The following is a 27,274-nucleotide window of genomic DNA, read 5'->3' as shown; positions in this document are numbered from 1 at the left end:
GTATTTACCAAGACCAAGTTTCAAGGCCTTTCAGGGCAAGAAAGAAAAAGAGAAAATCTTAAAACTAACCACATTTTTCTTACTTGCTTTTATGGGTAAAAAAACAAAAAAAAAAACAGCATAGAACTTTTCTTATCTAGATTTTAAGTTTTTTTTTCTAACTCTCTTTTAAGGGCTTCCGTAGAAACAATATGTTTTAAGTTGATGTATAAAATTAGATTCACATACATTTAACCAGACTCTAGTTTTAGAAAAAGGTTCAGGTTATTGCTCCATGTCGAAATGTAACCTTTGTCCTTAAATAAGCAATGTGTTTGCTTTATCAACAAGTGTAGGTCAGGCTGGATTGATACGCATCAAACCACAATTTTGGTCTGCGTTGGGGTTTAAATCTGATGTTTACCACTTTCTTCAACCATTTTTATTTTTCTATGTTAAAAATATTTTTTCACCCATCAGAGGGTGGCTAAAGACATAAAGCCACCAGAATCAGTTTAGAATCTATCTACATTAATCACACTGTACCAACAGGATAACAAACTAGTACAACAATCATATTTTACAAATACATTACTGAAGACAGACTAGGTTTTCCTAAAGCCCTTGCTAATAAACATACACTCATATTTATATATCCTGGTCAAAGGTAAACTACACAATAGTCTTTTGGTTTTGAGATCTTGGTATCAAGGTCCTATTGTCATTGTGCATGCTCTCCCTGCACACATGCACTTCTAGTGTTTAATTATCTTGATTATCTTGTTTGTTTCAGTTTCAGCCATTCATTGTAGCTCCACTGCTCTCATCATATATTTAAAAACAACTTGATGGGAGTCAAAAGAAACCAGCTGTTTTACAATCTAAGAAGAAGATGAAGGCCTCAGAAAAAAGAAATAAGACTAGAGCATGCACAGCTACTGACGAAGTGACTTTAGAGTTTCATATATAAATTTCTGTTAAAAACATTTACTATAACTAATCATTTAGGGTTCTGCATAATATCAATTTATAGATACAAAAATACATTAATAAAAAGTATTTAGTTATTTTTTATCTTTCATTACTTAGGAGACTTCTAGATGACAAAGAGGCCGTAAAACACACAACGTAGTTCTGAAAAGTGCATTAATTCTGTATTTGATATTTTTAATATAGGTATATTCAGTAGTCTAGTTGTTAAAAAAAAGGAAGGGGGATGGTGGAATCTTTTTTTTTGGAAGCATACATAGCTTCATTAATATAGTCTATTAACCTAAAACAATATGCATGGTATGGTTGTTACATGTCAGGTATGCTGGTCATTGACCTTGACCACGGCACCTTTCAGTAGAACTGCAGTCAGTCCCTGGACTGGACTATCATGGCTATCACAGCCCCTACATAGTTAGGGACAAATGCAGAAGACAAATTTTCCACTTGGATCAGCTTCATAGTCATCGTAGGTCACTTCTTTGATTTTATTTATTTTGCTCAGGCTATTCGTAAGCCCACAGCCCAGCAAATGTTGAAAGGGGAATATTATTGCCATTGCTGTTAATATATAGTGGAGCTTTTACACATTCAGTAATAAAATGTCACAAGGGATGGTATGGGGGATGGACATTTAAGAAGGGGGATGTCATCCCCCCTCAACTCGAGTACTGGGTATGTGCTGTGAATGATTAATTACTATTTTGAAGTTGTCATTTTCTGGTTAACAAACTAAAGATTAAATTGTAGTTAGGACACTCTACTAGAGAGAATCACTGCTGCCACACTCTGTTTTAGAGCAGATTTGTTGTTCCTCACATTGGGAACAAAAATATCACCTACTAGGGATGGCTAGTGATTGTCTATAGCCACATATGAGACCAACCAGCTCTAATGTAGAGCTTACAGTAACCTTTGTAACCTGTTAGAGGTGATGCATCTAAATATGGTTCTAAGTCTATAAAGAAGAGCTGTATCACATTTTGTGTGGTCCAATGCTGCTGACTTTTCATTTACAAAAATCCACAAAACTTACAGTATTATCTCCGCTTGTCATTATAAATGCCCTGATGGAGCTAAGCAATGGTTCCTTTTGTAGTTTATAGATGGAAACCATCAGGACCACTCCTGGCTTATAGTGCCAGCCTCCACAGCCTCAGCTGATTGAAAGGGGAGCATAAGGTGAGACAGCGGATCATCTTCTCCTTCACCACAACAGTTGGAAATCCTTCAAAAACTCAGCTGTTGGTCTAGATGGTTTCTAAGAAATCTACAGAACTGCTTTCAAAAGTTTCTGTGGAAATGTTGATGCCCAAAACTGAATTTTACAATAGCAGTAGAAGTGGTATGAGGTAATATTAATCTAAATTAGTTTCAGAACGCTAAAGTAATGTTGAGTAATCGATTGACTAAAAGCAATGATTATGATCAAGTCAAATGGTTTAATTTTCTGGAAGACATACATACCTCAAGAATAATAAACCATAAAGGCAGATTTTAATTTTCCAGTAGCATTCAGCATCATCAAAATACAATATTCAGCAGATTGACAGAGGGTCAATGTTTGCATTGGTTTATTTATCAATAGTTCCTGACATGTTTTATCTTGAAACAACAGAACAAAGAAAGAGGAACATTTATATTTTTGCTTTGGGAAGCATTGAAAACATCGACTGGCCTTGAAACTTTCTTATGAAACAAGCAGAAGCAAAAGACTAGACATATTTTTCCTGAAATAACCATTAAAACGGTCAAATATACTGTCTACTTTCTTGTATTGGATAATTAGCATAATTTTATGATTGCATATTTATAATAAGCTCATTGAAAATTTTCACTGGCAGGTAGGCAGTTCCATCACACCATCAATACACTGTACACGCAGTGGCACTCTGCCGACACGTCTTCCTCTTTTACAAGAAAAAGAAATGTAATCCTTATGAACTATATATAGTTTGTTTTTCTCACTATATGCAAACCTAAGATTATTTTGCTCCATTAACTGCTCATCCACAGTGCAGGGATCTAAAAAGACAAAACAGAAAACAATCCTCAGTTAGTTTATAACATTAAAAAAAATAAAATAATAATCAATCATCAAAATGATCAAACTCTGAAATGCACATATGGATTAATTAACCTTTCACGTTATTTTTCACAAGGTCTTGTTAATTGCGTATCATGATTAATACTACAAAAAAGAGATTTCCCTAGTTTTTAATTTATACGGTCAAACCATACAACCTGAACACATAACCCTTGTTTTGTTACTCCATTGGTCTTCACATTTATACTTTGTCATTTATATAGTTTTAAAATTGCTGGACTGATCAGATAAAAACTTTTTGTGAAATGATTAAATGTATTGCATATATCAGAACTGAAAGGCATCAATTGTGTAACTCTGGAGTTATACTGCTAAGAATAAAGCTTCTCTGCATACGCCACAATATCACAGAGACTGCATGTCTTATAATTAAGAGTTCTATTAGAAAAGATGGTCAGTAGAGACACTTGGACAAAGTATTTCCATAACAATACTTTATAACAATATGTGTCTTATTAACTGTCCCGTATGAATTGATTTAGCTTTATCTAGTTTTAAATAATACCATTGCTGATATGGTGCCATTACACATTCTATCATCCTTTTTCTCAACTGAATGAATCACAGCAGCAATTATTTCACTGTAAAAAAAAGCTTTCCATCACATATCAGAAAAAGTACAATATCCAAACTCAAAATGTAAAAATTCTGACTTACCTAAGCATCTCATCTCTCCTTCCCATTTACCATTTCTACAGGTTTTAAATGGATCACCCTCCATAGTATATCGAGAAAAACAGCTGTATTCAACTCTTTCACCCTCTTGGTAATCTGGCTTAGTAAATAAAACTGTGTCTCCATTGTCAACCTGTGGGGGATGTGAACAACCTGAAGACCCTAAGAGAATGTAAGCAGGAACGGAAAAGTAGCTTTAGATGGTGCTTGATCACACTTTTTTCAAATATACACATAGTATACATACAGTTTTGTGAAATATTTCTGACGTTATGTGACTATTGTCATTTGTATTTTATTTTTGAAATGCTTGTAATTTCAAACCACTAACAATATTTTAAAATGTATTTAATGAACTTTTAGAATAAAGAGTCATGTAACAAAGTTTACATTTCAACTTTGTTATTGATAATATTTTTACATGTATGTAATAAACTTTACATTTCAGTTTTGTTATTGAAAGAATTTAAATTGTTCCCCAAATTAAATGATAATGATCTGATTGATATCATTCAATAAGATCTGATATATTATCATGACACATTTTATTGTTTTTAATTTCAACTTCAAAAATCATGAGCAGCAATAAATCCATGGTAAAGAACAGCTCTTAGATCATATATTAAAAATAATACAATATGCATATTAAAATATTGACTTACTAATGCATTGCATATCTCCTTTCCATTCACCATTCTCACAGGTTTTATATGAGCCACCCTCTAAATTATAGTTATCCCGGCAAAAGTATTCAACCTGTTCACCATGTTCAAAATATGATCTTGTGCTTCTGGTTTCTCCATTTGGTAGAGATGGTGGTGCTGAACAACCTAAAGCCCCTAGATCAAAATAGACAATAAGGAAACATTTTATTCAAATTAAACTTATTTGTAATCTGTCTCTCTACAAACATACCACAAACACTCACAGACAAAATTGTTTTTACCCTCATTTAATGGAACAAAAAGCCAAAATGATCACAGAAATTACGTGAATCTCAATACAAACTCTACAAATGTAAACAAATGAAATTTGTGCATTGTTTTTTTTTCTAACCATCCTTCAACATAAATATTTTAGAAAAAAAAAAAAAAAAAAACAGTCTAAGAAGCCGATGGATTGTTTTTATACATTGGGTCCAATTGGTTCAATAAATAGAAAAATAACATTTAAAAGCTGCCTTTTTTGTTTACTCGTTATAATGATGTAATATCAAAATGTGTCTGACCATCTTAAATGTTTCTGTAAAGAAAGGGAAAATCTACATGGGGACTTTAGTTAAACATACCAGAGCAGGTTGGAAAGGAGGGATTCCATTGTCCATTTTGTAAGCATTCAATTTCCATTGATCCATCCAGTTGATAATCAGCACCACAGAGAAAACGCAACTTGTGTCCCACGGTGATCGGTGCACCGGCTGAAGGTATTCCACTTATATACAGATGAGGATGCAGTACACCAATTTCACAAGTGTTTACTGAAAATCAAACAAGGAGTAAATAAAGCATTATAATACAGTATGTCAGGAATTTTGACTATAAAGCAAAGAAAACCTAATCCTCAGTATTATTAATTAATTCACAGATTGCCCCTTTGCCTTTGAGAACTGTCATTTCATAGACACCAACAATCCTTGTAAACAAAACAGTTTACTATATGGGTGACTTTATGTTCAATAAGTGAAACATATGATTTATCATAAAAAAGAAGAGAAAAATAACTCATAAGAATAAAAATAATATTGATAAAAAACAAATGTATATAAAATTTCCTTTTTTAATTGAGGTAACCAAAAAAATTATATTTCTTGTTTGTATACTCTCCTAGCGACCTCAACTACCAGTAGAAGAAGTTTCACTTACCAGTCTGTGACCAGGAAACATTCAAGCAAACAAAAACCTGGAGAAAAAGGAATATAAACCACATTTTACTGCCTGTGTTGAACTGATGTCTTCTTTGGAAAATGTTACTTTGTTTGCCTCACTTTGGTTTCTGTTGGAGCATGAAATGGGTTAGAAATGGACAGCCCACAGTGACATCACCTTTCCCTATTCAGTGTACCTTCAATAAATGCAAAAAGGCAAGCTATGGAAGCCCTGAAAGGCAAAAAGGAAAAAGAAATCTGTATAAGAAAAGTTCAATTTATCCCTTTTTTTTTAGCTGACCTAAAAAAGGCCTTAAAGCTTACTTTCAGTAAATGCTTATCATAACATGTCACAAGTAATTAGACATGGGTGTAAGAAATAACATGAAAACAATTTAGATATGAATGCTTTATGATTATTACACATATCTGTGAAGATTCTCAGTCATCCAGGTCATGGTGAAGCTTGAAAAGTTTAGTTTAGGCAACCTTATTTGAAGTTCTAATTGGTGGTGAGGAGCACTGATTAATATACTGTAGGTGTAACAAAGAATTAGGTGAGGGAAAAAGAAAACAACAAAAAAACAAATACAAAAGGTGGCTCTGATCCCTCCCACTGGATTGTCCTTGGAGGTCACCTGTGGGGTGTTAATGGTCGTTGGAGTGTTTAATGGGTCATTAGCTCCATCATCAGAGTGGTTTCAGTCCCATGCCTCATTGAAGTGTAAGTCTGATGAGGGCAGGTGAGAGGTAAGGCCCCGTCCACACGAAGTCAAAACGAACACGAAACGCTGATATTTTCCAAAACGTTTGCCGTAAAGACGGAGACGTAAAATAAATGTGAGCGTCCACACGAATGCATGAAAACGCTGCAAAATGTATGCCAGGCCTGTAAGTGGCGCTGTGGTGCCAAAGCAAAAATAAGCGACGAAATGTAGGGCATGCGCACTAATATTTATACATGTTTGCCCTGCGGGTCTATTTTCGTGGTTAAGTCAAATTCAGGTGCTGAACTATGTGGTCGATATTGCTCTGTTCTTCCTGGAGATATTCCAGAAGAAGAAGATTCTGTTGTAAGCCCGACCAGCCCGACAGCAGGGTGAGTAGCATTAGCAGCAACGGCGCCATTGTTTTTGTGATGTGTCGCGCTTGCGTGTTTAGAGGCGACGCTATGACGCATGCGTGTAAAAAAAAAATGCGGTTAGGGTGTAAACATGGAAACGCGAAAACGGCGTTTCAGATTCTTCCCACTCTGAAGGGTGAATAAAAAAATGATCGTTTACAGACCCCCGAAACGCCGGCTTCGTGTAGATGAGAGGCTGGTTTGGTGAAAAATTTGTGCGTTTAGGCCAGGGTTCGTCTTCGTGTGGACGGGGCCTAAATCTTCTGAGCAATGTTCCTGAAAGGGCTTTGAAAGTAGATGACAGGTTATGTCTAAGACCACCTGCTCTGTTGAGAGATGGTTTTTCAAGGTTAACAAAGATGGCTTCCTTAACCCCTCTCTCAAACCATCTTTCTTCCTTGGCCAGAATATGGAAATTGTTGTCCTCAAACAAGTCTCTTTTAGTCTTCAGGTGTAGGTGAACATCTGAGTCCTGTTCTGAGCAATTAGCCCTCCTGTGTTGAGCCATGCACCTGTGTAGAGGTTGCTTGGTCTTTCCAATGTACAGCTTTATGCACTTTTCACAACACTGAAAGGCAGTGGCGGCCGGCCCATAGGGGGCGCTGGGGCACCGCCCACCCTGATAAGAAGAGAGAAACTTAAAATATATTTTTACAAATTAACTCATAAATGTCAGTTTTACTCTCTAGAGTGTGTACCTATAAGCAAAACTAATTATATAAACTACATTTCCCTAACTACTGTCATTCATTCGTAGATTTTCACAGACAGACTCCTACCGTTTCTGTCTTGGGGCTTTGATTAGACTGCCCCACATGTGCAGAGAATCTGCCAATCATGTACTATTGCTAGGTCAATTTAATAATTTAATGGCCAATCAGCGTCTCAGAATTTTATGGTCTTGGGGCGCTGAAAATACTACCCTTTAACAGGCTTCTGCACCCAATGCGCAGGTGCAGACAATTAGAGGGACGATGGCGAACGTAACGAGCGAGGTGCAGCTTCCACCAAATTCGGTGAGATCCTTATTTATCTACCCGTTTGCCAGAAGAACATCCCTGTTGTAGGATATGAAAATTTCATGTCATGGTTACCGTGACTGTGACGAATCCATCTCGTCACTTAAAAGAACCTCTCTAACTTTGCGTGCCACACACACATTCCTGTTATACTGTGCTTGTGAGGACCAATACACTTGCGCATTACCGAGGCAATGCTCAGTAAGCTCTTGTATGATCTGGTTGAACTGTAAAGTGCCTTGAGATGACATGTGCGGTGAATTTGGCGCTATATAAATAAACTGAATTGAATTGAATCAAGCGGTTAAAACGCCAGAGTTGTTGGAATGCAGAAGTGACGTCACCAACATGTGACTCGCTAAATGTTTGTCAGATTTTTTTTTTTTTTTTGTTTAAAAGTTTGGTGTAATTGAAAAAGTCAATGAATCTGTCTCAAGGAATTAAGTTGTAAAAATTATTTGTTTTTGTATATCAATTGTTTGTGGAGATAATATATGGACAAAACTGATTTATGAGAAGAAATCAGAAATAAGAGAGCCTGAGGGTAGGGGCTTAAACTATTTAATGAGGGCTGTGGGAAGAAGAGCGGCCATTTTTGTTTCCTGTTTCTTTGTTACATTGCTGGTAACTGGAGGGAGGCTGAGGCCCAGAGTATCTTGTATATGTTTAGTTTCTTTTGCACCCTGTTTTGAGTTTTTGAGCACAATAAATCACCAACACCGGTAACCCGACTGAGCCTGGATTCTTGGAGGCCAAAGAACCCCGTCACAGTGACCAAAATCATCACTGTTACTGTTATTATATAGTAAATTAAATCATTACTGTTAAATTGTATTTATTGTCCAATTGTTCATTTGAATTCTTATTCTGGATTAATTGGAGACATACACTAGGCTATATCAGCCCCACCAAAAATATTTTTCACCAGCCGCCACTGCTGAAAGGCGTAAACCACAATGTCGACCCTGTTTCTGGGCATCTTCTTCTTCAAAAAACAAAAAGAGGCCTGAGTTTTGCTTGTTGTGCAAGGCAAGTGAGAAAAAAAAAGTTATTTTAAAGGCTAACTTTTGAGTCTTAGTTTTTCTAAAACTTTGCCTTGTCACAGAACTTCATTAACAGCAGCATTTATAGAATTTGTAGTCAGAGACCTGGTTTCCACAAATCATCGTTCCAATTTTGAAACTATATTTTTGTAAAGTAAAATAAGGTCCAATGAGGTACCAAGACTTCAAAATCTAATTCAATAATTGTTCATACTTTGAGGTTAAAAAACTATGTTTCCCAACAACTTTTTATTTATCTGTTATAACTGAAATATTTATAGATAGCCTTGTAAGTACAGTACATATAATAATCTGGAAGCATTAATATTCAAGTTTTCTTATGTTATTTGTTACACCAATGTCTAATTTATTGTGACATGTTATGATGATGACCAAGAGCAAGTTTTAGGGCCTTTCAGGGCAAGAAAGAAAAAGAGAAAATCTTAAAACTAACCTCATTTTTCTTACTTGCTTTTATGGGTAAAAAAAAAAAAACAGCTTAGAACTTTTCTTATCTAGATTTTAAGTTTTTTTTTCTAACTCTCCTTTAAGGGCTTCCGTAGAAACAATATGTTTTAAGTTGATGTATAAAATTAGATCCACATACGTTTAACCAGACTCTAGTTTTAGAAAAAGGTTCAGGTTATTGCTCCATGTCGAAATGTAACCTTGGTCCTTAAATAAACAATGTGTTTGCTTTATCAACAAGTGTAGGTCAGGCTGGATTGATACGCATCAAACCACAATTTTGGTCTGCGTTGGGGTTTAAATCTGATGTTTACCACTTTCTTCAACCATTTTTATTTTTCTATGTTAAAAATATTTTTTCACCCATCAGAGGGTGGCTGAAGACATAAAGCCACCAGAATCAGTTTAGAATCTATCTACATTAATCACACTGTACCAACAGGATAACAAACTAGTACAACAATCATATTTTACAAATACATTACTGAAGACAGACTAGGTTTTCCTAAAGCCCTTGCTAATAAACATACACTCATATTTATATATCCTGGTCAAAGGTAAACTACACAATAGTCTTTTGGTTTTGAGATGTTGGTATCAAGGTCCTATTGTCATTGTGCATGCTCTCCCTGCACACATGCACTTCTAGTGTTTAATTATCTTGATTATCTTGTTTGTTTCAGTTTCAGCCATTCATTGTAGCTCCACTGCTCTCATCATATATTTAAAAAAACTGGATGGGAGTCAAAAGAAACCAGCTGTTTTACAATCTAAGAAGAAGATAAAGGCCTCAGAAGAAAGAAATAAGACTAGAGTATGCACAGCTACTGACAAAGTGACTTTAGAGTTTCACATATAAATTTCTGTTAAAAACATTTACTATAACTAATCATTTAGGGTTCTGCATAATATCAATTTATAGATACAAAAATACATTAATAAAAAGTATTTAGTTATTTTTTTATCTTTCATTACTTAGGAGACTTCTAGATGACAAAGAGGCCGTAAAACACACAACGTAGTTCTGAAAAGTGCATTAATTCTGTATTTGATATTTTTAATATAGGTATATTCAGTAGTCTAGTTGTTAAAAAGAAGGAAGGGGGATAGTGGAATCTTTTTTTTTTTGGAAGCATACATAGCTTAATTAATATAGTCTATTAACCTAAAGCAATATGCACGGTATGGTTGTTACATGTCAGGTATGCTGGTCATTGACCTTGACCAAGGCACCTTTCAGTAGAACTGCAGCCAGTCCCTGGACTGGACTATCATGGCTATCACTGGCCCCTACATAGTTAGGGACAAATGCAGAAGACAAATTTTTCCACTGGGATCAGCTTCATAGTCATCGTAGGCCACTTCTTTGATTTTATTTATTTTGCTCAGGCTATTCGTAAGCCCACAGTAGAGACTGACACGGGAGTGGATTTTCACTCCTGTCCCGTCCCACTCCCACAGAAAAAAATGGTGTCCCGTCCCGATCCCGGGCCAGAGTAAAAATCTAAATCCATTCCCGTCCCACTCCTGGTGAAATTACTCCCACTCCCATCCCGCTCCCATTCAGAATGACTCCCGCTCCTGCACCACTCCCATTCTTGTTGTTTTTGAGCGCAGGTGAAAAACTCAGAGCGGAAGTTACTATTGGTTTGCTCCCGCTCCCGTCCGCTCCCGTTAATGTTTAATCCTGTACCGTCCCAATCCCGTGATTGTTACTAATACTGACTCCCATCCCACGGGAATCCCACGGGAATCCCGTGACCCGTGGGATTCCCGAAAAAATGTCAGTCACTAGCCCACAGCCCAGCAAATGTTGAAAGGGCAATATTATTGCCATTGCTGTTAATATATAGTGGAGCTTTTACACATTCAGTAATAAAACAAGGGATGTGAAGTATGGGGGGATGGTCATTTAAGAAGGGGGGTGATTTTTAAGATTTTTTGAAGGAGGATGCCACCCCCCCTCAACTCAAGTGGGTATGTGCTGTGAATGATTAATTACTATTTTGAAGTTGTCATTTTGTGGTTAACAAACTAAAGATTAAATTGTAAAATTAGTTAGGACACTCTACTAGAGAGAATCACTGCTGCCACACACCGTTTTAGAGCAGATTTGTTGTTCCTCACAATCATTGTCTATAGCCTCACAGGAGACCAACCAGCTCTAATGTAGTAGAGTAACCTTTGTAACCTGTTAGAGGTGATGCATCTAAATATGGTGCTAAGTCTATAAAGAAGAGGAACTCTAAGTTTGTTAGTATTTATTTTTATAAAGTGGTACGAGACCTCAGAGGGTGACGACAAGATAATTCCTAAGATCTGAGCTGGTCCAATGCTGCTGCCTTTTCATTAAAAAAAATCCACAAAACTTACAGTATTGTCTCCGCTTGTCATTATAAATGCCCTGATGGAGCTAAGCAATGGTTCCTTTTGTAGTTTATAGATGGAAACCATCAGGACCACTCCTGGTTTATAATGCCAGCCTCCACAGCCTCAGCTGATTGAAAGGGGAGCATAAGGTGAGACAGCAGATCATCTTCTCCTTCACCACAACAGTTGGAAATCCTTCAAAAACCCAGCTGTGGGTCTAGACGGTTTCTAAGAAATCTACAGAAATGCTTTCAAAAGTTTCTGTGGAAATGTTGATGCCCAAAACTGAATTTTACAATACCAGTAGAAGTGGTATGAGGTAATATTAATCTAAATTAGTTTCAGAAAATTAAAGTAATGTTGAGTAATCGATTGACTAACAGCAATGATATGATCAAGTCAAATGGTTTAATTTTCTGGAAGACATACATACCTCAAGAATAATAAACCATAAAGGCAGATTTTAATTTTCCAGTAGCATTCAATATCATCAAAATACAATGTTCAGCAGATTGACAGAGGGTCAATGTTTGCATTGGTTTATTTATCAATAGTTCCTGACATGTTTTATCTTGAAACAACAGAACAAAGAAAGAGGAACATGTATATTTTTCCTGTCAGAAGCAATGAAAACATCGACTGACCTTGAAACTTTCCTATGCAAAAAGCAGAAGCAAAAGACTTGACATATTTTTACTCAAATAACCATTAAAACAGTGAAATATACTGTCTACTTTCTTGTATTGGATGATTAGCATAATTTTATGATTGCATATTTATAATAAGCTCATTGAACATTTTCACTGGCAGGTAGGCAGTTCCATCACACCATCAATACACTGTACACGCAGTGGCACTCTGCCAACACGTCTTGTCCTTCCTTTACAAGAAAAAGAAATGTAATCCTTATGAACTGCATATAGTTTGTTTTTCTCACTATATGCAAACATAAGATTATTTTGCTCCATTAACTGCTCATCCACAGTACAGGCACCTAAAAAGACAAAACAGAAAACAATCCTCAGTTAGTTTATAACATTTAAAAAAATAAATAATAATCAATCATCAAAATGATCAAACTCTGAAATGCACATATGGATTAATTAACCTTTCACGTTATTTTTCACAAGGTCTTGTTAATTCCGTATCACGATTAATACTACAAAAAAGAGATTTCCCTAGTTTTTAATTTATACGGTCAAACCATACAACCTGAACACATAACCCTTGTTTTGTTACTCCATTGGTCTTCACAATTATACTTTGTCATTTATATAGTTTTAAAATTGCTGGACTGATCAGATAAAAACTTTTTGTGAAATGATTAAATGTATTGCATATATCAGAACTGAAAGGCATCAATTGTGTAACTCTGGAGTTATACTGCTAAGAATAAAGCTTCTCTGCATGCACCACAATATCACAGAGACTGCATGTCTTATAATTAAGAGTTCTATTAGAAAAGATGGTCAGTAGAGACACTTGGACAAAGTATTTCCATAACAATACTTTATAACAATATGTGTCTTATTAACTCTCCCGTATGAATTGATTTAGCTTTATCTAGTTTTTAATAATACCATTGTTTATATGGTGCCATTACACATTCTATCATCCTTTTTCTCAACTGAATGAATCACAGCTGCAATTATTTGAATTATTTATAAAACAAAACCTTTGTATCACATTTCAGAAGAAGTACAATATGCAATCTCAAAATGTAAAAATTCTGACTTACCTAAGCATCTCATCTCTCCTTCCCATTTACCATTTCTACAGGTTTTAAATGGACCACCCTCCATAGTATATCGAGAAAAACAGCTGTATTCAACTCTTTCACCCTCTTGGTAATCTGGCTTAGTAAATAAAACTGTGTCTCCATTGTCAACCTGTGGGGGATGTGAACAACCTGAAGATCCTAAGAGAATGTAAGCAGGAACGGAAAAGTAGCTTTAGATGGTGCTTGATCACACTTTTTTCAAATATACACATAGTATACATACAGTTTTGTGAAATATTTCTGACATTATGTGACTATTGTCATTTGTATTTTATTTTTGAAATGCTTGTAATTTCAAACCACTAACAATATTTCAAAATGTATTTAATGAACTCTTAGAATAAAGAGTCATGTAACAAAGTTTACATTTCAACTTTGTTATTTAACAATGTAAAGAGTAACCCAAATTAAATGATAATAATCTGATTGATATCATTCAATTACTGATATATTATCATGACACATTTTATTGTTCTTAATTTCAACTTCAAAAATCACGAGCAGCAATAAATCCATGGTAAAGAACAGCACTTAGATCATATATTAAAAATAATACAATATGCATCTTAAAATATTGACTTACTAATGCATTGCATATCTCCTTTCCATTCACCATTCTCACAGGTTTTATATGAGCCACCGTCTAAATTATAGTTATCCCGGCAAAAGTATTCAACCTGTTCACCATGGTCAAAATATGATCTTGTGCTTCTGGTTTCTCCATTTGGTAGAGATGGTGGCGCTGAACAACCTAAAGCCCCTAGATGAAAGTAGACAATAAGGAAACATTTTATTCACATTAAACTTATTTGTAATCTGTCTCTCTCAAACACACCACACACAATAGAAAAAAAAGTTTTTACCCTCATTTAATGGAACAAAAAGCCCAAATCATCACAGAAATTACTAAAATCTCAATACAAACACTACAAATGTGAACAAATTAAATCCTTGCATTGTTTTTTTAACCAACCTTCAACAAAAATATTTTAGAAAATAAACTAAAACAACAACAGAAAAAAGGCCTACAGCATACAGGTGAGTTTATTGGCCAAGCTTGTGGTGCAAACAATGGTTTTAGTTTCTGCCTCCATCACATACAGCATACTTTTTTCTTTTTTTTTTTTAAATGAGGTCTGAACAACTACCTATACTAAAAAATGCATTAAGCTTTTATTTAGCAAAACATTTTTTTTTAATATGTGTTTTCAAAAAAAAAAAAAGGTCCATATAGGATTCACAAGGTGGCTGGTTTTCCCATTGTCATCTCTCTCTGTGTTTAGCAGATAAAAATACCAATTTATTCCAGTGTATATTTCTGTGTAGCTGCCATAAATAGACTTACTATTCTTTAATAAACATAACTTTTTAAATAATTACTACTGAAATCGGACATTTTGGAAGTGGTAGGTCAACTGTTTCTTCTCTTTTTTTCTATATTTCTGCTTGTTCTGTTCATTACTGCCCCTCTGTGGTTTTTGCAAGAACTGTTTCAACTATACATGTGTAAAGCACTTCTATGGGCTTGCACAGACCAGCGCAGCAATCCTACACATGAGTATATCTCGGCTTTTAGGTGTCTCCTGGCTGCCAAACACATGACCACAGTCTGAAGATCCAAAGCTTCTTCCAGGACCCCAGCAACACCAGATAACTGTGGCAGGGAATCCAGAACATCATCACATCTATCACCACCCACATGCTGCCAGGACAACATCAGCTTCCTCAATGAGCTCAACAACTCCTTTGGAAGGATTGAAGATTTGAACAACACCACTGCGAGGAAGACCTCCCCTCCACCCGATGCTCACAAACATCTTCAACGTCTCACTGCAACAGGTCAACATCCCTCAGTGCTTCCGGTCATCCATAATAATCCCGTTGCCAAAGAAACTAGCAATCACAATGCTTAACTACCTTAACAACCTGCTTCAAAAGTGTGTTTAAGGAACATTTCACCTCCATACTGCCCTCATCATTTGACCTGTTCCAGTTTGCATTTCAGGACCGCTGCTCCACAGACGGTGCCATCTCCACTGCTCTCCATCTGAGCCTGGACCACCTGGAGAAGAAGGACTCTTCTGTACAGTTGCTGTTCCTTTACCTCTGCTCAGCATTTCATACCATCATCCATCAGGACCTGGTATGCAAAATGGAGCCCCTGGGCATCCACACATCCCTGTGTAACTGGCTACATGACTTTCTGACCAACAGATCACAGTCTGTCCGAGTGGATGGCAACCCCTTCAGTGTCTTCTCGCTGAACATCAGCTCCCCTAGGGGCTGCATCCTGAGCCCCCTGCTAGTCACACTGATGACACGACTGCCGCTCCAGGTACAACAGCAACCACAAACTGAAGTACATTGTTGACACTACAGTTGGAGGCCTCATTCAGGATGATAATGAGGTGGCCGACAGGGAGGAGTTGTGACATCTGGTGGACTGGTGTCAGGCGACAAAAGATGATCTCTTTTTTCGATAAGACAAAAGAAATCATATTTGACTTTAGAAGACTCGGACACTCCCACACATCCTTCTCATTAACGACACAGCTGTGGGAGTCGAGTAGCACCAAGTTCCTGGGGGTGCACATCACTGACGACTTCAGCTGGTCACTCCACACCACCTCCCTGGTGAAGAGGGCACATCACCACACCTGCACTTCTTGCGACAGTTCAGGAGTCCCCCCATCCTCTCCACCTTGTACAGAGGGATCACAGAGAGCCTGCTGACCAGCTGCATCTCGAATCTAGAAGTCAATATTACCTATTGCACTTAAAATATTTTTTCTCAGCAATCTTATATTTGTAGCTATATTTATGTAGTTTCTAAGTTATCCACAGTATATATGACTTGACCTAACTACAGACCTTACTGTACCCAGTATCCAAATAATGGCATTTTGTTGTAAATGTCATGTTGTGCCTTTGTACAATGACAATAAAGGAAGTCTAAGTCTTAAATAATTCAGCCATCTGCAGCACCTGATGTTCACCTAGGGTTCAATGTAATTATTTGACTGAGATATGCTTCAGTAGAAAAGTGTCTAAAACAGTGGTCTCCAACCCTGGTCCTCAAGATCTACTGTCCTACAGATTTTAGATGCATCCCTGCTTCAACACAGCTGAATCAAATTAATTGCTTGAAAAGGTAATCAATCATTTGATGCAGCTGTGTTGAAGCAGGGATGCATCTAAAATCTGTAGGAGAGTAGATCTTGAGGACCAGGATTGGAGACCACTGGTCTAAAACATGCAAGTCAGTGGTACTTGAGGACCAAGATTAAGAACCCCTCCTTTTGCCCATCATAAGATTTTGCACTTGCGACACCTTGGTGATGACACACCTTTTCATAAGTCATCAGTTAGGACTGAAACAGCTTATTTTCATTTGCATTTAAAGGGACAGGATGGCTTTCGGATCAATAACAGATTTCAATAGATTTGGTGTTTTGACTTGTGCCTTCTCCAAATCCTTCTGCATTTGTTCAGTTCTCTTACCAGATGTCATAACTTAATTCTGAACCTATTTGTTTTGGGTTATTTCTGTAGCCACATTTACACTACCCTTGTGAAACCGTGCCAAGATCGGTCTGAACCGGAACGTGCCAGATACAACCTAAGCACGCTCACTCATCTGCTTAGCAGTGTAATTAACCCCAAATGTCTGTTGTTTCCTGCATCTGTAAGCCCTGATTAGACTATCATTTGTCATATCCACTTCCCAAAAGCAGACTCTGTCAAGTAACTTCACCATAGGCTGCCTTCTTATCACAATTATAACCAAACTTCCTGAATGTTACAGGTGCCACCCTGTTGATTTGTTTGTTTCCCTCTAGAGAGTTGTAGCACCGTAATCGTCACAAAGAAGCAAGGAACCGTGCTAACATGATATGTGTAAATGGTCATGAAGAACAGAGCTCAGCACGGTTAACTGATCCAAGCTCGGTCTGAACTCAGAGGGTAGTGTAAATGGGGCTAATGTATAGATGCATTGGGTTGTTACGCTTTCATGGTGAATGGGATCATCCATCCATCCGTCTATCCATCCCACTAATCCTAGGCTGGGTCCTGAGAGGTGCTGGTGCCTATCTCCAACTGTCTACGTGGGAGAGGCGGGGTCCACCCTGGACAGGTCGCCAGTTCATTGCAGGGCAAGACAGAGACAAACAGGACAAACAACCAGTCTCACACACACTCACACCTAAGGAGAATTTGGAGAAGCCAATTAACCTAACAGTCGTGTTTTTAGACTGCCGGAGTACCAGGAGAGAACCCACACATGTTCAGGGAGAACATGCAAGCTCCCTGCTACCACCCATTGCAGCACTGTGCAGCCCTGAGCAGGTTAATGGGAGTAGCCGCTTAAAAAAAAATTTTGAAACCAGCAATGGGGGTTTCATTTTCCACTAGTTGATGTTCTGTGTTAATAAGGTGTAGAATTATTTGTCAGAAAGCAAACATTAAGTGCTCTAGAATCCTGAACCTGTGACTCCCTTCTACTAAAGTATGTGGATTTAAGCAAGCTGAACATTGTGCAGCGCCCGGGGGGTGAGTGCGGGGTAAAGGTCCTTACTCAGGGACCCAGTGCGGGCTATTGAGAAAGAACCGGGTGCTTGCAACCTTTTCAGAGTACACTTCTCTAACCACTAGGCCAACACCTCCCTTTTATCACTTCAGTAATGCCTCTACTTTGGTGTTTAACACCCTTCAGAATTTGCTGTTTCTTCAGTTCAAAACCAAGATTGTACAAAAAGAGTAAATAAAAGAAGAAGTGATTTACTTTCACACTCAGGTGGTGAGTCGCTCCACTTTCCATTTCCCAAACAAGTAATTGTTTTACTTCCTTTCATGATGTGTACATTTTGTTCACAACTGAATGACAACTGAAATCCTTTCTCTAGAGCATTGCCTGGCACAGATGAAGCGATGCGTACAGTTTCTGAATGATTTGGTATTCTGCATTTCTCTGTAAAACAAGAGATGGTTTACAACATTAGCAACAGATGTTATATCTTAAAATAAAACCGGTGCCATTATAACAGTAAAAAAAGTTTTAAACCACTTATTACTAATTTGTTACCTTCAACTTTTAATTTTGACTTAATAATCCACATTACATTGTACTTTTTCTTTAGGGAACGCTGTGTCACCATAAACCACTATATTGCATAACATTTTATTATGAAAATTAATTTGCTGAAAGGAAACAGCAAATTTTAAAAGTGCTTTATGCTTTGATTAAGTGGTCTTGTGGTCAAAGCAAAATTATTATATTTATTATATTTGGAAGCACTTTTTCCACACCACACAGGTTATGTGATCATCGACATGGAACAAAAATATTCATGTGCAATTGTAATTATATTTCTAATTTAATGAAAACACAGCAATTGCATTTTCAAAATAAACAGATCATTGCCATTCTTGCACACTTTCGTAATAGAAACCCAATTAATGAAAGCTTGTTCACATATGTGAGACTGATGAGACAGAATGTGAACTAATACTTGCGGACTAATGAAAAAAGTTGCTGTCAGTCAGTAATATAAATCTTCCTACATGTAAACATTCTTCATAGGAGCATTGTGAATAATTTTTGCAGATAGGAAAAGATCAACAGAATTTTATTAACAATTTTTAAAATAACTGGTTTTAAAGATGCCGTAGGAACAGATTGGTTTCAGTGTTTACAAGGCTGCCCAAAAGAGGAAGTGAACATACCTGAGCAGGTTGGCAGTGGGGCATCCCAATCTCCAGTTTCTAAACACTTAATTTCAGCAGAGCCCTCTATGTCATATTCTTCTCTGCAGTAAAAACGTAATTTTTTTCCTGATTTCACCAGATTATTTTCGGGTGGAAATCCAGAAATTCCAAGACCAGGACCCAATTGTGGAACTCTACAAGGAATGCCTAAAAAACCAAAATAGACATAAACAAGTTAGAAAACACAAAAACGTTTTCAACTAACTCTGTCAAAACGTTATGTTACCACCCATTAATTTTTAGTAATAAGCACAGTGCTTGGCACTAATAGGAACGAACACATTTCCTGTGAACTATGTTAAATCAATTAACGTTTTAGAAACTATATTTATTTAGGCCAAAGAGCTATTTTTTCTTACCTGGACATTCTTCCGTTTTTATCCACTCGCCATTCCTGCATGTTGCATTTCCTCCTGCTTTTACATGCGGAGAAGTGCACACGTACTCAATCACTTCTCCTTCGAGATATCTCTGTTTTTCCATAGCTTCTTCAACCACTAGTCTTGAACTAGTAAGCTTTTCACAATAAGCTGAAAGGAATTCACACAGTGTTACAACCCTGTTGAAATGTGATGCTAAAATGGCATTTTGTTTTCATTTCTATCAGTTTAGTATTTGACTGTGTTGATATTCTTCTTTAAAGGTAAAACAGGATGACGAGGAAAAGGCGGAGTAAAAACACCCCCCACTTTGGGCTCCCCAAAGGGATGGGTTAAATGCAGAGAGTCAATTTCATTGCTCTGTACTTGTGACAGTGTAATGACAATACAAAACCCCCCCCAATAAAACTGGTTTACATGCAAAGTTAATGGTTGACGGGCATCAAGAACCATAAAAAGGTCCATAGACCTAGCCATAGACCAATATCGGGTATTGCAGGCTAACAAAGAACCTTTTAAGCCGAAACAAGGCTTTGTTTTGGTCAATTCTATAAAGCTTTGAACTCAACGCTAATTCTGTCATTTTGAATTGAAAAAGCTTCCTTGATGGGAGGCAAAACCAGTCCAGTGGATTGTTTTTTTAACTGTTTTGGAATCAAAAGGTCATGCGGAGCATTTTGAGCAGCAGGAGAAGCGCCTCAAGAGCGTCTGAGCATCTGAAGCAGTGACGTACTTCACAAGCGGCACCTGCTAGAGTTGTAAAATTGAACTTTTGCTGCCTCACGTGCCACATTAACCAATCAGAGAAGCTGATCTGGGAGCTGGCAGGGAGACAGACACAGCGTTGCTGATGCAGATCTCTGTGATGACTCCCCTGAAATAGTTTATTAACGCCTAAATTAACTTAAAATGTTGAAACCTGCTAGCAAAATATGTTCGCTTTTATTACTGTTGTGCCTACAGTTTGGCTCACGAACATGAAAACCTTTAACATCTCCTTCCAGCCACCACAAACAATAGTGGAAAACCCCTAAGAGGAGACCGGCCAAGAGGCTTTTTTCCCCTTTTTTTTAATTGAAATATTTTGCTAACAAAATATACAGATCTTAGAAACAAAAAATTATACGAAACTTGAAAAAAAAACAATTATACAGAAGACCAATAGACAGGTGCTCTAAAATAAAAAAACATAGAAAAAACAAAGTACATTAAAACCGCGAGCGGTATTGACGGCCCTCGCAGCTCAGCGCCGCTCGGCCTATCACGACCGCGGGAGCCGAGCGACCGCCCTCCCCTTGCTCCTTCCGAGCCAGCGGAAAAAGCTCCACGCTTCACCTCTGGACCAGCAGGAGACAACCACAGCGTTGGTCAGGAAGGGTTAAAACAGGGATAAACGATAATATCTGGGACGAATCTCATCTGTCAGATAGACGCTGCGGCCATCTCAGTTGGTAGGTCAAAAGTATATGTTCAAAAGAAGGAGAAACAGCATCTTCAAACTCCATGGTTAGCGGTATTACACCCTACTCAAAATTATAAAAAATCGTTAAAAATCCATAGTTTGCAGTAAAATCCTGAAAAAAATCACACATGTCGAGGAATGCATCCTGCATATTCTAGAATTGTTTTAGATTATTTACTAATTAATTGAAAGAAAAAAAACTATTTTAAACTTAAGTGCCATATACTGAGGCAGTTGAATACCCCATAAGATGCTCAAACATGCATAGATATACGCCAAACTTGGCAAACTTAACTATAATCAAAGTATAAATAAATGTTCCAAATTTGGCTAGGATTGCTATAAAACCTTTTGAAAAACAACAATTTCCTGTTAACACAAACTTTTGAAAAATCAGAGTGACGGACTTTTAAGAACAGCTATGCTGTATTTACCATCAAACAAGAAGCGATTAAAGGAATATATTCCAAAAGTCCTAGCTTTTTTGAGAACTCGACTGATTTTTTAGAAATATTTTAACATAGTGATTCTATTTTCATAAGGGTGCCGTTTGATTCAAAATGGCTGACTTCATGAGAGGTTTAGACCATGGCTCCAATAAAACTTTTTGTAGGTGGGGGACTCATACAGATGTGTGCCAAATTTCATTATCCTAGGAATGAGCATGGCTAGGGGCTGAATTATTTCCTGGCATTATCTGTCCACTTGGCCAACTATTAGGCGAGAACGCAAACGTTTGAAAAATCAGAGTGACGGACTTTAAAGAAGCGCTTTGCTATTGTAACCAACTTACAGCAGGCTTTATAAAGAACATATTTTGAAAGTTTTAGCTCATTTGGATAAAATACTGATTTTATACAATTTTTTGAAAAGAGGTCAGTGCTTTCTCAACAGAGTAAAATGTAATTCAAAATGGCTTGAAAAGTCTCTCCAAAATATCCTTGGAAGTATTGCTCTGTTTTTAATTAATTAACGTAAGGGATTTCATGTACTCTTTGAATTCATGCAAGAAACACCTGAAGTTGGGGGACATTTTGGAAAATGTACATTTGTGTTTATGAATTTTGACATAAAAAATTAGTAGGTAGAACTTCATTAAACTAAAAATGGCTCCAAATCAAGAGATAAAGACTATTAGGGATATCCTTAGTTATGTATTTAAATTCTTTGTATGTGACAGGAAATGACTTACAGTAATACTAAGAAAGTGCCTGTAACTCAGCATTATACCATGAGAATCAAAAAAGTCACATACAAAAATAGCGTTTTTATCAACCCAGTACTGTAACAATATGGATTTTGTCCTGATGATAATCTTCATTGTTCCAACTAAAGGTTTTGTGAGGAGAAAATTTATGGGAGTAGCACAGTTTCCATGCTAAGAGAGCCTATTGGTGAAATTGGAATAGTTTTAAAGGTACTTTTGTAACACCATAACTACAGGCGAGTAAAAAATACAAACTACCCAATTTTTTAAAAAATATTCTTTGGGATGAAAAACCAAATTGAGTTAGTGGTTTTGAGACATTCCTTTATCCATTTCATTTTAAATGTGTTATTCAAGTTATTGAAATTTAATAAATCAAATCCTCCTTGTATTTTGGGAGCTATAAGAATTTCACTCTTCAAAAGAGGCTTCTAATTTTTACAATTAAAATTGATGAGAATTTTATTTATTTATATCTGGATGATGAATCATCAACTAAAAGCGATATGGCAGGATATACAAGTCTTGAAATGCCTTCGGCTTTAGATAAGAGAATTCTGCCAATAGTCAAGTCGGAGCCACATATTCATTATGTTTTGGGTTTTTCTAACTCTGGGGAAGAAGTTAAGATTTTGTATAGAAGATAAATCTTTAGTGATATCAATGCCTAAGCATTTCACTGTTTCTTTTACTTGAATATCGCACATGTTTGTACAATCGGTATCACAAAGACACAAGATTTCACATTTATTAATGTTGAGATGTAAACATGAAGCTTTAGAGAAATCACAAACTAATTTTAAAGCTGGCTCAATTTGCAATTTGTCCTTTAGAAATAGAGTCGTTTCATCAGCTAGTTGTGTAATTCTAATTTCCTTTTGAAATGTGGTTAAGCCTTTTATATTGACGTTATTTATGATTTTTAGCGCAATTAGGAACAAAAAGGGAGAAATGGGGCACCCTTGACAGGCAGAACAGCTAATATGAAATCTTTCAGAGGTGGAGGGATAGATGATTAAATTAATGTTAATGTCTTTGTGTATCATTTTAATAATTGAGATAAAGTTTTCTCCAAATCCCATTAACTTCAATGCATTAAAAATAAAGGGGTGTTCTAATGTGTCAAAAGCTTTGTAGAAATCAAGAAATACAATTACTGCTTGTGACTCCACATGATCTAAACAGTCAAGTAAATCTAAGATTAATCTGACATTATTACCGATGTGTCAGTTAGACATAAATCCTGTTTGGCATTCACTTATTAAAGCTCCAAGATTAGTTTTAAGAGCCTAGAATAGACCAAAACAAATAATTTATAATCTACATTCAGGAGTGAGATGGGTCTCCAATTTTCTATATATAGGGGGTCTGTTGGGTTGTGGAATAAGGCTAATTAGACCTTGTTTCATAGTTGAAGTCATTACATTATTTTCAATACATTCCCTATATGAATTTAAAAGTGGAGTTTCAATAATATCCCCCCCAAAAAGTATAACATTCAACAGATAATCCGTCTATTCCTGGGGATTTCCCGGTCTTCATATGTTTCAAAGCTTTGTAAAGTTCCAGATTGGAGATAGGGTTTTTAACTTTGTTTAAAATGTTCTGTGATGTTTGGGATAGAGTCCTTAATATTGTCTAAGAATCTCTCACAATGTTCCAGTTCATATTTAGATTTATACAGGGCCTCATAAAAAGCACAGATATGTTCTGCTATGTCTTTGGGATTAGTAGTGAATTTATTGTCTATTCTCAGTGCTGAAATGTTGGATCTATTCTGGTTATGTTGTTCAAGAGCAAAATAAATAGTTAGAATTCCTCTAACCGTGCTCCAACCATTTAGCTCTGGAGTGAATAAATGCACCTTTTGCAGCTGCTTTTTTTAAACTTTATTCTGAAGCTGTAGCAATATGACTCGTTCCTCTTCTGATATATTCTTTTATTTGGAAACGTTTTTCAATTGTTCCATCATTTTCCTTTTCTTTTTTGTCTTTAGTTTTTTTTTTAAATATTTTTACTGCAGAAGATGGCCATTTAAATTTTAAGTATTCCCATTTCTTGATATTGTTCATGTATTAGAAAAAGTATATAAGTCTTGAAAAGTTTTATTTTAACAAGGGTATTATTTAGTTTCCAGTATCTCCTTAATTAGGCCCGAGCAGCAACAGAGCAAAAGGTGCATTTATTCACTCCACTCGCCATTCCCACACAATTCTCCACAACAACTGATTTTTTTCCCTGCTACACCTGCTTCTTGTTTACTACTGGTGGTTGGCTTTGGTCGCATTACCGCCACCTTCTGCTCTGGAGTGTAAACGCTTCGCCTATGAGAAAAAGGAGCAGCGCATGAACCGAACAAAACACATGCGAATCGAACCGAGACAGTCGAACCGAACGGTTCGGACGGTTTTCATAAATCGTCCCATCCCTAATATATATATATATATATATATATATATATATATATATATATATATATATATATATATATATATATATATATATATATATATATTATATATATATATATATATATATATATGTATATATATATATATATAGAAATAGGGATATAAAATGAAACAACATTGTGAGGGTTTTAAAGTATAACACTCATAATAACTGTTATACCCCTTTCCTACTGGGCGAAAAACCTGTTTAAACCCGGGAACCATCAGCTTTTAGTGGCAGTGGGAAGTGCTCGCTGACACAGTTGGAAGGAAGCCCTAATGCTGATTGTTAGCGGGTCGACCCATGTTTGAATAATACTTGCTAACCCGTTATTTTCAGTGGGAAAGAGGCTTAAATGTACTTACGGGTACATGTGATATTCTTTACTTCCCATTCCCCAGATCTGCATGTAACGGTGTCTTCTTTCTCTATTTGATACTTTTCACGACAACGATAAGTCACAGAGGAGTTGGCCGAGTATTTCTTCTTATATGCCACAGTAACAATTGCATTCTCCACTTTGGGTGGTGGGCCACAGTGTTTAGAAGTAGCTGTAAGACATAAAGAAACATTAAAGAGATAAAACTCTCTTTTAATATGTAATATTAGGAGTATTTCACAATGATAAGGTTGACTCACCACGACAGATTGTTTTTGGAGTAAAATTATAGAAATTCCATTCTCCATTTAAACAAGTTATCTCGGTAACTTCAGGAGTGTATCCTTCATTGCATTGAACCACAGCAGGACTTAGCACGACATTTAATCTTCCATTGGAAATTTCAGGCGCTTCTCCACACATGTCTTTCTCTTTAGGATTTCATCGCCAAAGCATATATTTGAAATATGAAACAAGATTTTTTGCATAAATATTTTATGTTGAACAGAAATGGTTTTAAGCTAGCTCATTCTACAGAAAGTTTGAAAACAAAGCATTATCTATCCAAAAACCAAGAGTTATCTATAATTGATGAACATCATACAACTTAAATTAGTCTAATATTTAAATAGTTAGAAACACAAATTTCCTTGATTTGTTGACAAAGGAAGAATATAGAGCAATTACCTATACATGGAAGAAGTTTTTCCCAGTCGCCGTCTTTACATTTGGCCTGCCCCCACCAGCTTTTGGTAGGAAGTTTGTAATTTTCGTTACAAGCAAAGTACAAAGTTCCTTCAAGAGGACCAACTGCAAATCCATTTCTGATCTGAGGTTTTTCACAAGGTCCTGTAAATCATCAAGGCAAAGGAAGGAATGTGAATTTCTGAAGCCTAATTAAGTACAATGACATTTAAGAGTGCTTAACATGAATTAAACAATTAAATAAAAAAATAATAAAAGAAGAATAAAGATGAAACATTTTAAAAGAGAGTAGCAAAACAAATGAAGTGTATTATAGGAAGTAAATACTGCATTTTAATGTTTGGTTCTAGATCTGGGTGTACAGAGGCTTAAACTATGAGACCTGAATGGTCTGGAGGTTGATACACTGAGAACAAATCTGTGACTGATGTATTTAGGTGCTGATCCATTCACTGATTTATAGACTAACAGAGGGATTTTAAAGTCTATTCTCTGAGCTACAGGGAGCCAGTGGAAGGACTTCGGAACCGGGCTGATATGCTCTACTTTCGTAGTTCGAGTGAGCACATGGGCGTCAGCGTTTCAGATCAGCTGCAGCTGTCTGATGGACTTTGTAGGCAAACCTATGAACACACTGTTGCAGTAATAAATCCTACTAAATGCATGGATGATTTTTTTCTAGATCTTGCTTGGAGATTAGTTCTTTAATCCTGAAAATTTTCTTTAGGTGATAAAACACTGACTGCCATTATGCACCTCCAAAGGTTAAAGTCTGAGTCCATTATGGCTACGTTCACACTGCAGGCCTTGATGCTCAGTTCCGATTTTTTTGTGAAATGCTATTTTTTTGCGTTGCCGTTCACATTTCCAAATATATGTGACTTGTGTATAATCTCCTGGGTAAACTGCAGTCATAGAACGCAGGTGGGGGGTTTCAGGTAAGAGGAATGCGACCTGGCCGTTGAGACACAGGTTGGATTTTGAAAAGATCAGATTTGTATCGGATTCAGGACCACATAGCAAAGTGGCCTAGGTCGCATCTGAAAAAATCGTATCTGTATTGTTCAGACTGCCATGAAAAGATCAGATCCAGGTCGCATATGAGCCAAAAAATCTGAATTTTGTCACTTCGGGCTGCAGATCGAACGTAGCCTATGACACCAAGATTTTGGCCATAATCAGTGGTTTCTAGCTGTAGTAGTTGAAGCTGCGAGCTAACTCTGGATTTCTCATCTGAAGATGCTTATCTTGGTTTTTATTCTTATTCAGTTGGAAGGAAAATCTGGATAAGTAAACAATGGAGAGCAACATGGAAGGGAGGCAGGGCATAGTAAATCTGCTTTATTGATTTGCTCTTTTGTCTGTCTGAATCCTCCTACCAGCACAGCGCCATGTTTATTGAATGCAAGCAAAGTTGTTTTGGGTTATTTGATTGATTGGAGTGGTGTGTTAAGGTCCGTATGTTGCACTCAGTGGTATCATGTAAATGAGTGTGTCGACCCGGGT

General features: G+C 36.6%; 1 protein-coding gene across 2 annotated transcripts in view; it reads right to left on the bottom strand.

Moving 5' to 3' along the window:
• Positions 1-2,394: 2,394 nt before the first annotated feature.
• The window catches only part of LOC119798783 (complement factor H-like), a 30,441-nt gene continuing 5,561 nt past the window's right edge, over positions 2,395-27,274 (bottom strand). The window contains exons 9-17 of one of the 2 annotated variants that reach the window (XM_038308396.1): positions 25,751-25,912; positions 25,324-25,494; positions 25,050-25,235; positions 19,544-19,714; positions 19,143-19,331; positions 18,202-18,387; positions 14,002-14,178; positions 13,377-13,556; positions 2,395-2,994 (exon numbers count right to left, since the gene is read on the bottom strand). In XM_038308396.1, the coding sequence (XP_038164324.1) occupies positions 2,804-2,994; positions 13,377-13,556; positions 14,002-14,178; positions 18,202-18,387; positions 19,143-19,331; positions 19,544-19,714; positions 25,050-25,235; positions 25,324-25,494; positions 25,751-25,912 (1,613 nt within the window). In that variant the 3' untranslated portion in view covers positions 2,395-2,803. Of the gene's footprint in view, positions 2,995-3,733; positions 3,914-4,413; positions 4,591-13,376; positions 13,557-14,001; positions 14,179-18,201; positions 18,388-19,142; positions 19,332-19,543; positions 19,715-25,049; positions 25,236-25,323; positions 25,495-25,750; positions 25,913-27,274 lie in introns of both variants that reach the window. The other variant, XM_038308395.1, reaches the window with a different exon arrangement.

Source organism: Cyprinodon tularosa, unplaced genomic scaffold (assembly GCF_016077235.1).
Source record: "Cyprinodon tularosa strain WSP-4 unplaced genomic scaffold, ASM1607723v1 ctg636, whole genome shotgun sequence".
Taxonomy (NCBI): Eukaryota; Metazoa; Chordata; class Actinopteri; order Cyprinodontiformes; family Cyprinodontidae; genus Cyprinodon; species Cyprinodon tularosa.
This window is presented reverse-complemented; position numbering and strand designations above follow the sequence as displayed.